General features: G+C 45.8%; 1 protein-coding gene across 1 annotated transcript; it reads left to right on the top strand.

Moving 5' to 3' along the window:
- The first annotated feature begins 1828 nt into the window (after positions 1-1828).
- Positions 1829-13350, top strand: SERTAD4 (SERTA domain containing 4). The gene is made up of 4 exons (XM_064648318.1): positions 1829-2080; positions 2389-2575; positions 3003-3118; positions 6025-13350. The coding sequence occupies exons 2-4, from the start codon at positions 2404-2406 to the stop codon at positions 6778-6780; spliced, it is 1044 nt and encodes a 347-aa protein (XP_064504388.1). The 5' UTR covers positions 1829-2080; positions 2389-2403; the 3' UTR covers positions 6781-13350.
- The last annotated feature ends 255 nt before the right edge of the window (positions 13351-13605 follow it).

Genomic DNA, 13605 nt, shown 5'->3' with positions numbered 1-13605 from the left:
GCTTCTGTGTGCTAAAGCAACCCCTCTGCTACAAAATGGGACCTATTTTGTAGCTGAGTGCCACCTGTAAAGCTTTGTAACACATGCTGAGACCTACAAGCTTGGTTTGGGGCTTTGGTTTTCTGGTGGGTGGTTGTTTTTTGTTTGTTGTTTGTTTTTTTTTTCTCCCAGGGAAGCTCTATAATTTATGCCTTGGTTTTATACAGTTTGGAAACATGGAGAATGTGCATGGACAGTAGCTGTTTATGGAAGTGAACTGGCTTGCCTCTATTCATTTTGCATGTTGTAAATAGCAGAAGCAGTTCATTTACTTTACTGGCTGTCCAGAGAACTCAGCTTTTCAAGATAAATTAGCAGCACTGTACAGAAGGCATCCCAACGCTTCCTTCCTTCCTTCCTGCGTGTTGCTGCTTGAGCATAGCAAGACCTATTTGTGATGAAATATGGTAAGAAAAAGATGCACAGCTTAAATCTCTGATTCTCATTACCAAAAAAAAAAAAAAAAATCCACAAAGAGATGCTGAATTCATTATGAGCAAAGAAACCCTGACTTTCCCGAAGCAGCAGCGAGTTTCTTCCAACCTTTATTCTCTCAGGACAAACACTGAGTGTTGACATCATGCCAGTATGAGAAGATTGATGTGTCCCTGTGAATGATTCCTCAGTGCAGATTAATGAGAAGAGTCCATTGGTGCTTTCTAATGATGGCGTAATCTTTTCAGACACAAAATATATGACTTTGTAGCTGCTTCTTGGACCAATTTTTGGCCCTGCTGTTAGGTCAGCAGACTGACCCGTTTGTTTTGACCATTCCTTTCGTGTACTGGTAGTCATCTGGTAACAAAAGGTGTGGGGAATAAATAATATATATTGTCTATCTGTGTCAGGGATAACTTCCAATGGGCCAGTCCAGTGGCTTGCCATTCCCTGTGTTGCTTCTTGGCAAAAAGCATGATGGCATCTTAGAAAAAGCAAGATGGCATGAAGGGGCTACTGCAAGAAAGTGACTGAGGGCTACATTCAGTGCTTTAGCAGTAAATTGACTCTGAGGAAGGGTCAGTCCGATTGCAGCGAGGTCTGGTGACCTTTACTCAGGCAAACTGCTTGGGGACTCAGCTGACTGTCCCTTCGCCTCCCATTTTTGCCTCAGTGAGGAGGCAGAGCAGACCCATGCACGCATGCATCCAAGACACAGACAGTGCATGCTGGAAGCCGTTTCTTAATAAAGTAGCAGTCTTTTGCATTCTTCCAGGATTTAAGAAAACAACTGGCAGATGTGAAGGATTTATTTTTCCTCCCTCTTCTGCTGCGGTTTATTTTTTCCTCTTATTCGAGAGCGCTCAGCTGCTAACACAAACAATTGCTGAAATTCCACCTGCCCACCTGCGGCCCCTCCTTCCCGCCGCCTGCTCGGGCCCTCGTCTTCCTCCGGGAGGGTTGCGCCGAGGAGAAACTACATCCCGCTTTCTTAGAGAGAGGAGGAGGAAGGGGAGGGAGGAGTCGGGCTGTGTCTGGGCGCATTGTTCCGCGCTCCTCTGCCAAGAAGTAGGTGACTATGATGAACTCATCCCTCGCCCCTCGCAGAAAGTTTGCCGCCTTCCCCCCCTTCTCCCCTCCCCTCCCGCCCGCTGGCGCGGCAGGAGGCAGCTCGCAGCCCGGAGCTGGCCCCGGAGTCCCCGCTCCTGCTTAATATTCCGCCCGCTCCGCCGATGTTGTGCTTGGCTCCGGTGGGACCGCAACTCACGGCGTGAAACCGGAGCCAATTTTCTGTCTTAGTCTCGCAGTGTTTTGACTGGAGGCAGATCCAGTTCAGTCCGATCGGGGCTAGTGGAAACAACTACCTAAGTCTCCGCTGTCTGTGTCGTTTGGGAGGGAAGAAAGAAGAAAGGAACGCGATCCCGGACCGCTGGGCGCTCTCTCTCACACACACACAGGCACACACGCACACCCCACCGCACACACACACACGCACCGCACACACACGCACCCAGACAGGCAGACTCGCACCCCCTCCGGTGCCGAACGCGCCGTGCCAGCACCGCCGGGAGGAAATGGGAAGCCAGTGAGCGGATCCGTGCCGGTGTGTGAGCGCCGCCGGGGCCGGGGCGGCGGGGGCAGCGGGAGCGCGGCCGGGGGCGGCGCGGGGGGAGCGCGCACCAACTCCCGGTGTGGGGGACCCCGCGCCCTTTGTGACAGAGGGCTCCGCTCATTTCTCTGCCGCAAGAAGGGGGAAAAGAAAACGTGCGTCTATGCGATATCGGCATGCGTATGTTTTTAATATACGTGTGCGCAGAGGTCTGGCTGCCGGGGGGCGCGGGGGGCGGGACGCCGCGGGGCGGGGGGCAGGTGGCGGGGCGGCGGGCGGTCACCGCGCTGCTTCGCTTCCAGGTGCCGGCGCCCGCGATGACCCTGGTGCTGCCCATGCAGCGGCTGGGCCGCCCCATCGCCGCCGAGGGAGCCGCCGACCTCGCCGCCTACCGCGCCCTCTGGGAGCCGCCCTGCTGCGGCCGCCCCGGCCCCGCCGCCCCCCCGGCCCCGGCCCCGGCCCCGGCGGCCCCCGGGCCCCCAGCCGCAGGTAGGCACCGCTCCGCCGCGGGGGGAACGCGGCGGCCACCGGGGGCACGAAGGTCTGCCGGCGGAGGGAGGCGCGGCGGCGGCGGGCGGAGGGCGGGAGGTCTCCCGCGGGCGAGCGGGGCCGCAGGTGCGCGGGGGCTGCCGGGCGCCGTCGCACCGGCATCCTCGGAGCGATGGAGGTGGAAAGTTCTCCCGCAGCCGAGCGCCCTGCGGCGGCCCCGGCTCCCCCCGCTGCCCGTCACATCGGTCCCCGGGCGGCTGGCGGGCGATGTGTTAGTTAGGCGAGGGTTTATTTCTGATCGCTGCGAATAGATGCGAAAATATGCGGCGGAGTTCTCCTGTAGCGCGAAGGGAAATGAAAAGTATTTTGTTTGGAGAACCTCCGGCAAACCGCATGTCATTTGTCATATCTGATTTATTACCCACAGGATCACATTACAGGGGAATTTCAAATCCTGTAACAACATCCAAGATCACATACTTTAAAAGGAAATATGTGGAAGAAGAGGATTTTCATCCACCACTCAGCAGCTGTACACATAAAGTATGTCTTCTAATAGTCATTAATTTTACTCCGAGTTTCAGATGCTTAGTAACACTCAATTGACCCATTTCCAGAAGCCTGAAATACTCTGCTGAAATTAGGAGAATGATCCAGCTGCTTGCTCAGAAACAAATAGTTGCCACTTCTTCACATTTATTGTTGTATTGTCATCGAATTGCTTAAGAAGCAAAGGCATTTCTTCATTAATAACAACTGTAAATAGAAATGCTGAGAATAACTTTTTTTCAGACTATTTTGTTCTTAGCTAGTTTATGTCATGCTTTCAGAAACAGCTCTGTAACAGCATTTGAACAGCAGAAGGGAAGAACATAAGTAAAAGATTCCCCACTCATTCAAAACTTTTTTTCCAGGGGAGAAAATAGTAAGAGGTTCCATGTACCCCACACGGGTTACAGGTCCTCTGGAAAAGCAGAGTGACTTGGAAAGCAAGTACAAGTTCCTTCAGTGTTTAATCCTGTTTATTAAAAAACTAATAACTCAAAAAAAAACAGATTAGTAGATGAAAGAATATTTTTTTTAATGAAAGTTTTCAAGGGAGGGATTAGAATAAATGTTTCCCAGGCTAACAAATACACAAATTTAAATCTAACTTTTTTTTGTGAGAGATTTTATGCTCCTCTTCATTAAGGGCTCAGTCCTGCTTGGAACTGGGATGAAGTGCTTGGGGATAGCTCCTGCCTTGAGACACCACCCTGACTTTGTTGGATTGTACCTGGCCCATGGTGGACCACTGCTACCCATGTTCTATTGGTGATAGAGGAGGGATTTCTGCAGAGCAGAAGTGAGCAGTAGTGCTGAGTTCAGTTTCTAAGGACCTTAGAGTACCTCAAGGCTACAAGTAGGAGTTGTCTGCAAGTGGTACCTGGACTGGGAAAGTGAAAAACTGCCCCACTGTTAATTTCAGAAAGTATCCAGTCTGCTGCCAGAGCACTGAATAAACAGCACCAAGGGTGTTGAAAAATGTGCTCTGGTTAGTGAGCATGTTTCACATGTCTCGTCACTCTCCAATTTCAGACAGTTTTGTTCTTTTTTACTAGATTGTTGGATTTTTGTTTCGATGATTAATTTCCTTGCAAAGAGGAGGAGGAATAGTTTCTTAGCCCTTTCAAACAGCAATAAAAAATAACTGTAGGGGTACTGGTAAACTAGGCCCAACCACGGTTTTGTGCTGTTACAGAGGTGTATCACCTCAGAAACCCTGTGTCACCAGTTTCTTCTGTTTGGCCCAAATACATTTTTTGCTTTGCAGCACTAAGCTCTGGCAGAGGGAGGATGCCCACCAGGTTTCCTTGAATTTCTTACGTGCTTATACCTTCGCTGCCCAGTAAAGAGTTATGTGCTGAGATTACTTGTCCCATAGAGGTTATGATGGTAGGGCCCAGAATCACTTTCCGGAGGGCTGCTGGCAAATGTGTAGTAGAAAGCCTTTGACAACTTGTACCTACTGGTGTCCCTCCAGGATGTATCTCCAGGAGAATCCCAGTTCAAGGCTTACTGGTTTGCTCCAGGCTTTTATGGCTTCGCAGACTGTTACTGCAGCAGGTATAAAGGACCCAAATTAACCTATAGGCTTAATATACTTTAAAATGAGTCATTTATTATAGAAAATTACTCTCTCTAGCAAAGAGCTTCAGCTGTGAACTTGCAAGAAATTATGGCCAATTTTTGTTTTTGTGAGGCACTGTGCTGCTTCTAAGCCTCGCAGACATGACCAGGCTGTGGAAAGAGCTAGAGGGCTGAGGAGAGCTGAATGGATGTGAAAAGCAGCTGTGCTTTAAGCTCTTTTAGTCCTCATAGCTACGACTTCCACTCTGCAAAAATGCTGTAACCATGTGGGAAAGGGAAGAATGATCAAGCCACAGATGGGGGGGATTTAGAGCAGTCTCTCTTTGTGCTATGCTGCTTCTCCTCCTACGCAAACCAAATTCTTACTAAAAATGAAAATTAGTTAATACTGCTTACAGTAGCATGCATTGCCCCCTCTCTTATTTTGATTCCCAGGGTAGCGATTACAATGCAGAATCCGGGGCCTCCTGGGGGCAGTAACCTGCTTATGCTGCCAGTGCTGAGAAAGGGAGTCCTGGAAGGACCATGGAAGGGAGAACAAATCTGTGGGCGTCGAGCCAGGATTTCTGCAAATTCCTATCCTCTCTTCGTTTCCTGACCTTGTCCCTGCCTATCTGTGTTCCCACCGGTCCCACAGAGCGCAGGGTGTAGTACGCAGGCCAACAGCTGCTCTCCAGATGCTGTGATGCTTTGAGATGGGTTTCTCCCTGCCTCCCTCCCTGCATGCACTTTTTGTACACAAGAGCAGTGTAAGAGAGCCTGGCAAATGGAGACCTCCTCGCTGGAGGGCCTCTTCCACTGGCAGTGGATGAAATGCTCCAACACTTGCTGCATGAGGCAATGGCTGCTGGCTGCGTCTTGCAAACCTTGACGCTGCAGGAGGGACCCTCACTGGGCTTCAGAGCTGTGTAGAAGCCCCACAGGGGATGATGGAATTGGGTCCATTTGCAACAAAAATTCCCCAGCCACTACTGGAGCGAAACTGCACAACAATATTATGTTCTAACCCCAAATGTAATTGAAGAACCAAATGTGTGCATCTGGATTTCACTTTCCCACCCTGGATTCATGCCCTGCAATTGCCTTTGTGGTGTAACACTCAGCTACTTACCTCCTAAGCCTGGGTGAATGCTGTGGCCAAGAAAAAGCAGGTTCCCAGGCACATGGGTGTGCAAAATGAAAAGCCAGCCCTAGATGCCTCATAAAGAGAATAGTAAAGTAGTGACACAGAGGGAATACTTTGCTTCATTGTCTTTCTCCTTGCCTAGAACAAAACCAGTTGCCTTCAGTTCTATATCTTGTATCTTTTGCATTTTCAGACAATCTCCGTGTTTGAGGAGCGGGCCCATATTCTTTACATGTCTTTGGAAAAGCTGAAATTCATTGACGATCCTGAAGTCTACCTGCGGAGATCCGTCCTCATCAACAATCTAATGAAGAGAATTCATGGAGAGATCATCATGCAGAACAATTGGTGCTTCTCTGCCTGCTCCTTCAGTGGCACCTCACCACAAGAGTGGTTTGTGCCTCAGGACTGTCCATACAGAAAACGCCTTCGGATGGCAAAGGAGGAGTATGAGAAGCTCCACATGTGCTGCTTCTATCAAGAATGTGGCAGTCACTATTTAAATCTACCCTACTCTGTTAATGCTGGTACAGAAAATACTTCCTCCTCTTCCTCCTCCTCCTCTTCCTCCTCTTCCCCCCCCATTTCTTTGCCAAGCTGTTCTCAGCAGGTGGATTATGACGTTGGCAGTGCACCTTCTTACAGAAGTGATGACCAGATACCTGCTAATGAAATATTCATCACTACTGGCAGGTCTCACAGTAATCAGGAAAAAGCAAAATTTAATGATGAGAAAGGAGGTAATGAACCTGAGCAAGGGAGCGTTGCTCTAAACTGTGAACCTGTAAGAGGCACCCATGCTGTCGAATGTAGAGGCAAATTTTATGACTATTTTGAGACTGGATGTAATGACAAGAGCAACGTAAGTGAATCTTGGAAAAAATCCTTAAGGAAAAAGGAATCTTTACCAAGTAATAAAATGTGCTGCAACAAAGGAAGTAAAATATGAGGCATCTTTCTTGCTCTGTTGAAGCATGCACAGCACGTTCTTTCTCTATCAAATTTTTATTTTGAATGGATTTTTTATAGTTTTCTACAAATGGTACAATCATGCCACAAACATGGCATGTAGTTCTAAGTGACTGGAGAGCAGATTGCGTAAAGATACTCTGTGATCTGCATCAGCGGGCTATTTATAAATATGGTGACTTCATAAAGGACGCAGTTGCGTTACTGCTGAGACTGGTGTAGCTATGGTGTAGCTTTCATTACTGAAAATGCCAATCAGCCAGATGGGGAAAACATATCGTTTTATATATCCCCGCCCCCAAGAAGTCTGCCATTAATTAAGAAGAACCTCCATTATGTTTACCAAGGAATTAGAAGTCTGGTAAACAAATTGATGCTACCAGCAAGGATGATGTGCTCCTTGTAACTCGGTGTTCCTTCTGACAAAGGACTGTCTTCATGGACTAGGAATAAACCATCCTTATGTTTTGTACTGATACTCTTGAATTCCTGGATTCAGCGTCTTGTTCAACTGACAAAATAGGACATAGCATAAAGAAATAACCTGTTTATGGGATCTTAATGAGACATGCAGCTCAAGTACTTGCGTGTTTTCACCTCGGCTGTAATAACTAATGAGGCTTGTTATACAGGGCAGATTTTTTTTTTGGTGCCTTACGTTTTGTCTTAATTTTTGCCAGCGTGAAAATTAAGTATGAATCAGTGATACAGCAGGGATTTAACCTAAACAGAGATTAAAAAAAAAACCCACAGGGTGGATCAATATTATTAGAAACCTTTAACCTTTGAAGTACTGAGTTCAACTTCCTATTCAAACATCTCTGTTCTTCCTTTTTGATGCTCAATTGCTTTTTGATTTGCTATCCTTAGGAAGGGATTTAAGAAACAATAGAGAGATGTCTCTTGTAAACAAGCATTCGATGCTTGAGTGTTTCTATGGCAACTGTCTGTTGCTGGGCTCTTTTTTTTTTCCTTCTTCGTATAATGAAGTTCATGAACCAGTGGCATGTTTTATACTTTATTCTGTTTTGCATAATTTCTCTCCTTTAGATTGCAAAAGCATGCGGGAGTTTTCTATGACTTTTGCTGTTGATTTAAAAAAAGACAAGAAAAGAAGGCAAGAAGCACAATGTTAATTAATAATGTGACGTTAAACATGGTTTTATCTGAATGAATGTAAGGGGTTTAATTTTAAAAAAGAAAATTTTGGAGAAATGAGCTGAGATTTCAGTGGCTGAGTACAACATTTATTCATCCCTAGGTAGATGGTTTGCAAAAGTGTGCTGTTTAAAATGCCCAGAAGACATTATTCGTGGTTGGACTGAGAGTGAGTCTTAGATCCACCAAATTAATTAGTTCCCACAGTCCCTATAACAACTGGCAGGATGCGCTCAGCAAAATAGCCACATCCAAGCCACAGCTGACTCATAAATAGCTGGCTGTTCCTGTAGCATCGTGCACTGAAGCAACATGCTCTCTTGCTTCTTGTCCAAAGGATTGAAACCACCTCTGTGCTGGGGGAACAGCCAGCTCAGCACAGGGCATGAGGATCACTGGGGGGACACTGCCCTGAGCTCCCCCAGGCTTGGCACTGGAGTCAGCCAGGTCTCTGTTTCTGAGACCTCCTGCTCTGGGTTTCATGGGTTCAGCCTGAATCCTTTGGGGCCATGGTTATTTTGGGTAGCGTGTGCACCCCACAGCCACATTTGCAAACTGGATGGCCTTTTGTCAGAAGGACCAGTGGTCACTGGAAAAAAGCCCCCCCACTGCAGCTGAAGTGACCACAAAAGAGAGCAGGATGTCCATCAGTGATAACCTTTATGAAGTCAGGTGAGTTTAAACTGATAAGTTTGTAAGGGTTATCATTGTGAAGAGTGACAAATAAAGGAAGTATAAGTCCCACCTGATTTCTCCAAGACAGAAGCTTTTTTATTAATAATAATAATATTAAATATAGATCTCATTCATACAGTGTATGAGTAGGATCGTAATTTAGACATTTGTCCACAAGGACCAATTTTTTAAAAAAAACTGATTTTTCTTGTGTTATACCCAGATAGTTTAGTAATGTCTGCTCTTTTCCAATATTTGATAAACGCTTGATGTTTTAAGCTTAAATATTAGATGCTTGTATACTAATGTGTTGTTGTAGTAAAGTGAAATTTCCTTGATATATATTTATTAAAATGACCAAAATTCATTTTAATTTTACATCTCCAATGGCTACTGGATCCTTTCCCCCGTGTTCCCCTCCCTCACCAAAGAAAATGCCGTTTAATCAAACTGCTCACTGCTGAAGAGGTTACATGGCAGTTGACTGTGCCCCTCAAGCTGGGTCCATGAGGGAGCTCAGCCTTCTTGGGGTTTCAGGAGCCTTTAGGACAGCCTGAAGGTGCACTGAGAAGCAACAGATTCTCTGCAGACTTGCACGTTCAGCCAAGGAAAACACCTGGCCAAATGCTGCCCAAACCACAAATCACCTAACACTTTTGGGGGGGCTGAAAGCTTTCTGACCCTAAGGGGCTCCTTGGTCTTCAAGAACAAGCCTGCACACATAACCTGTCGCAGAGGCTTCTCAGTTGAATTTGCACAAGCTACAGTGATGGATCAGCAGAACTCTGTCTACTCTGGCCTCTCTAATGGCTTCTTTAGTTCCAGGGACATGTAGAAATTAACCTGTTACAGCTCTGGACAATCTTATTGTCATAAGGGATGAAATGTCATCTGATGAAGGTTGGCCTGTGGATAAGTGGTCTTTGTCTGGACCCTACCTCACCAAATAATAGCAAATACTGATGGTATATGTATTGGACTCAGGAGTCCAGTGAGTTGCCTTGTTTGCCTCAGAAGAGACATAGGTATTTCATGTTAGAAAAGGGAGTTGGGAAGACCCTTGTCCAATTGCCAGAAATGCAACAGACCTTGATAGGATTTCCAGCCTGGGCTAGGCTGAATGGATTTCCTGGTTTAAATTTGGGTTGATTTATGACATGTGAAGACTGTAAAACTGATAGGCCTTTTCCCCACTGCACACTCCAGTACTAAGAACATTTTGCTAGTATCACAGATTTTCAAGAAATAGGTCTTTTACAAGATTATACTAGTGTCTTTCATCTGAATGTCCCACACATAGCTGCTAAGTGAATGTTCCTGAACTTGATCCTGGCCTACCTGCCACGAAGAACTGGACAGAAAGCTTCTTTTTAGGGAGATTGCTTTACTCTCTATCATGACACTCTGGTTCTAGAGTGTAAGACTATAAAGTGTTTGCCTTTCAGCACATGGCAAACAGCAACAGAAAAAGATGTTTCTGTTGTCACATCTATATTACTGTTGCTACGAATAGAAGTGTTATCTTCAGAATCCAGGTAGTACATTTGTCTTGAAAATGCACAGTTCATTTGAGTTGAAAAAATTGTGTTCCTTTTTCAAAGCACGTGGCATAATATCATTGTGCTTCATACGTACTCACTGTTTTTGGTAAAATTTTACTATTTTTACTGTATTAGCTAATCTGTTGAAACAGCTTAACATGGTTACTTAAGCATCCCCAGCACTCAGACAGCCTCAGCTGGCACCGATGTGCAGTGCCAGCATAGCAGCTGGTTCCAGAGAGAAAACAGACACAGGCTGAGCCGCAGAAATGAAGTGCTTCTTTCAGTCCTGAAGGTGTTACACCCCAAAGCAAAATTGTGGTAGAGACGTTTTTCACATTTCGTCTTTCTGTGCACTCTCCATCCTCCTTTTGCATCCCTCATCTACCATCTGTCCTTTCACTGTTGACTGTGACACACTGCCAGGGTGGTTTGGTGGATGCCACCTCCTTTTGGGTTTGTGCAGGAGTAGCAGGGAGTTGGTTCAGAGCCACTGCATGAGCTAAAATTTAAACTAACTAACCAGGGTGCAGTGTATCTCAGCTGCTTCATGGCCCCTCTGGAGGCTCATGCCAGTTGTGACAGCCCCACCACCCAAATGGCTTTTCCAGCTGCTGTGGTAGTGATCTGGTGATTAGAGGGCTATGGCTGAAGTAGAGATGTGAAGGTGATTTCTAGCCTGGATTTGACTTGTGTCCTTTCATTGCCTTCTTGAGCTAAAGGTGTAGTAAGAGGTATACAATTGCTGCTTACTCATGCCAGGAACCTTGATAAAAGAAGTTTCTTGAGTTTTATCACGAAAAAAAAAGCCAGTCAGTCACATCAGAGAAAGGTTTAAACTGCTGTGGGGTATAGGATTTCATCTGGTGTTTTATTCAGTGAATATAACCCTGGTGCAGAAGCCTCCCAGAGGGACCTGACCTTTTCATTGTCCATCCCTTGCTTTGTAACCTCGAAGAAAGGGGCTGCCCTTGCTTTCTGGAGGTCACCATTTGGGCTTCTCAGTACTGGTATGAGTTTTTCCACAGCTGCACAAAGCACCCCAGAGGCTTTTTCTGGCAGGGTGTGCAGAGCCTGCTAAACGATCGTAGCCAGGAAAGCGTTGCAAAGGATCCTGCTGGAAATGTTAGGAGATGCGAATCTTCCACAAGGCATCCCATGTAACAGCCAAGCCACTCAGTCATGACTACTTGGAATACACAGTAATTTCCTGTGTTTTTTCAATCTCACTTAAACTTCTCTGACAGATGGGGAAAGATGACTAAACCAAGGGAGTTTACAAAAGTTCGTCTTGTGGTGTTTGCAAACTGTCTCTGTGAGGTCCATTTTCTCTAATGTAAACACAGCCGTGGCCGGGTGCCGAGTGCCTTCCCAGCAGTTAATCCTGCTCAGTTTAAGGCTGCTAATACAAGGTGCACCCGGCCAGCCAGGTCCACACTGAGGGGCTGAATATGAACCAGCCCAGGGCTAAGGAGTGTTAGGGTGAGACCTTCACTCTCTAGGCTCTACACAGAGAGCATAAAGTGAAGACCAAATTTACTATTACTGGTCAGAAGCTTTCCAGGAGGTCTTGGGTCAGGTGTAGAAGGTTAGATTAAACTCCAGGGGAGTAATCCTGTGAAAGCTGTTGCCTTTGGGGCTGTCGTTGGCTTGTTGTTGCTCTCCCTAGTCTTTAAGTCAGAGCAAGGAACAGAGGGCACCTTGGGGAAAGCGAGGTTTTGGTTTCTTGGCTTCGCAGAAGTGGTGCAGACTGCAAGATATGCAAAGCTTTTTCACCAGATCCAGGTAGGCAAGTATGTTAACTTCTTTTAATCTCTGTGCTCAAGTTACCCCTTTGAGGAATGCAAGAAGTGTGAGGAGAAGCCATAAAGGGTAGTCTGTGTACACTCAGAAGTATGCAAGATGAGCAGAAAAACCCAAACACCAACAAAGCCCCCAAAGCAGGGATGTACTGAATTTGAAAAGTAACTTAGCTTCCATGGCTAGTAATTCTTCTCGATTAATACAGCATCATTCTCCAGTTTACTGGAGAGAACATCTAATCTGCCATACTGTGATTGCAGAAAGGAGATAAATGGTCTGTCTGCTCAAGGTCAGTCCATTTACTGCTACCTCTTGTAGTGGTACTTCCCCTGTGGAATACCCCACCAGACACATCTTTCTTTATGGTGGTCTGTGTCTGCTCCTGAAACAGCTAAAGGCTCTGGCCATTGCAGAGGAGGATGATGGAGTGGCAACAGTTGGTTGTTGTGTTTCCTCTTGAGATACTGGTGTGTAGCAAGTCTCCAGCAAGCTCAGAGGGACCCCGCAACATCCCTTCTACCATCCCCTCACTGCCTTATATTCCTAATACAGCATTTTCACTTGTGAACTGTGACTGGGGTCAATGCTCTCTAGCAGTTTTCTGGCTACTATTTCAGAGAATTTTTGCAGCTGAGTGATGGGCAATGGGACCCTTGGCTGGCATGAGATAATGGCGTGCCACTGATTTTTGGAGAAGTTGGGCCTGGTCCTATAAGCCAATCACCTACACCTTTGGTTATTGTTGGTTTAGTCTTTTTCCCTCGCTTCATTTTGTTAATCAGAACAAGTTTCAAATGACAGTCCCTCTCTTCCACCCCATACTGTGTGGGACTGGCTGCTCTGTATTTAACCCTTTAGTTAGGAAAAACCTCTGAGAGTGGGAGTTCAGGTTGAGAAGCAGGTTGTTTTCAATCCAGTTTTATTCTCTAATTCCAAAATAGTTTCTGTCTCTTGGTGTATGTGTAAAATCTGTGCTCTATTCCTTCATCAGCCCTAAAAACCCATGTAATTTTTTTTTTCCTGCCCATCCATTGCTCTTTCAGGGTGAAATCCTCTGTACTTTGGTCTATGAGTAGGCCCCATGAACCAGCCATATGACTGCCATGGGGCCATTTATTCCTTTGAATAAAGTAATGTGGTTTTGGCTCAAAATGCAGTTCTCCTTTGTCTTACAAACCATCAGACAGTGCACGTAAATCTAGGTGTTGCTAGCCTTTAAGTTTAATGTAACCCTCTAACTTTCAATGTTGTTTTCCTCAAACTTATCTTCTGTGAGTCTCAACAATTATGGCCAAAGCTCCCTGCATTTTCCCCATTTCTTTTAATATTGTAATTATTATTGTCTTAAAAATAAAGTTTGACTAATTTTTAAACCTTGAGCAGCCTATATTTTACCTGTGTAGGTTGGATATGTATTTTTCTTTCTTCGATCTCTTCCTCTGTGTAGCAGATTGGTTTCTCGTTTATCAGCAGACTAACTAGCATAATGACAAATCTCATTTTGTGTTTGCAGTGAGAAGTAAGGTGCATAGTGTTAATGCAATCTTTCATTGAAGAATTGTTCCAACTTCAAAATAACCTGTATAGTCATCACAGTCATGAAGAAAATCTTAAAATATGAGTAGAGC

Source organism: Pseudopipra pipra, chromosome 3 (genome assembly GCF_036250125.1).
Source record: "Pseudopipra pipra isolate bDixPip1 chromosome 3, bDixPip1.hap1, whole genome shotgun sequence".
Classification (NCBI taxonomy): domain Eukaryota; kingdom Metazoa; phylum Chordata; class Aves; order Passeriformes; family Pipridae; genus Pseudopipra; species Pseudopipra pipra.
This window is presented reverse-complemented; position numbering and strand designations above follow the sequence as displayed.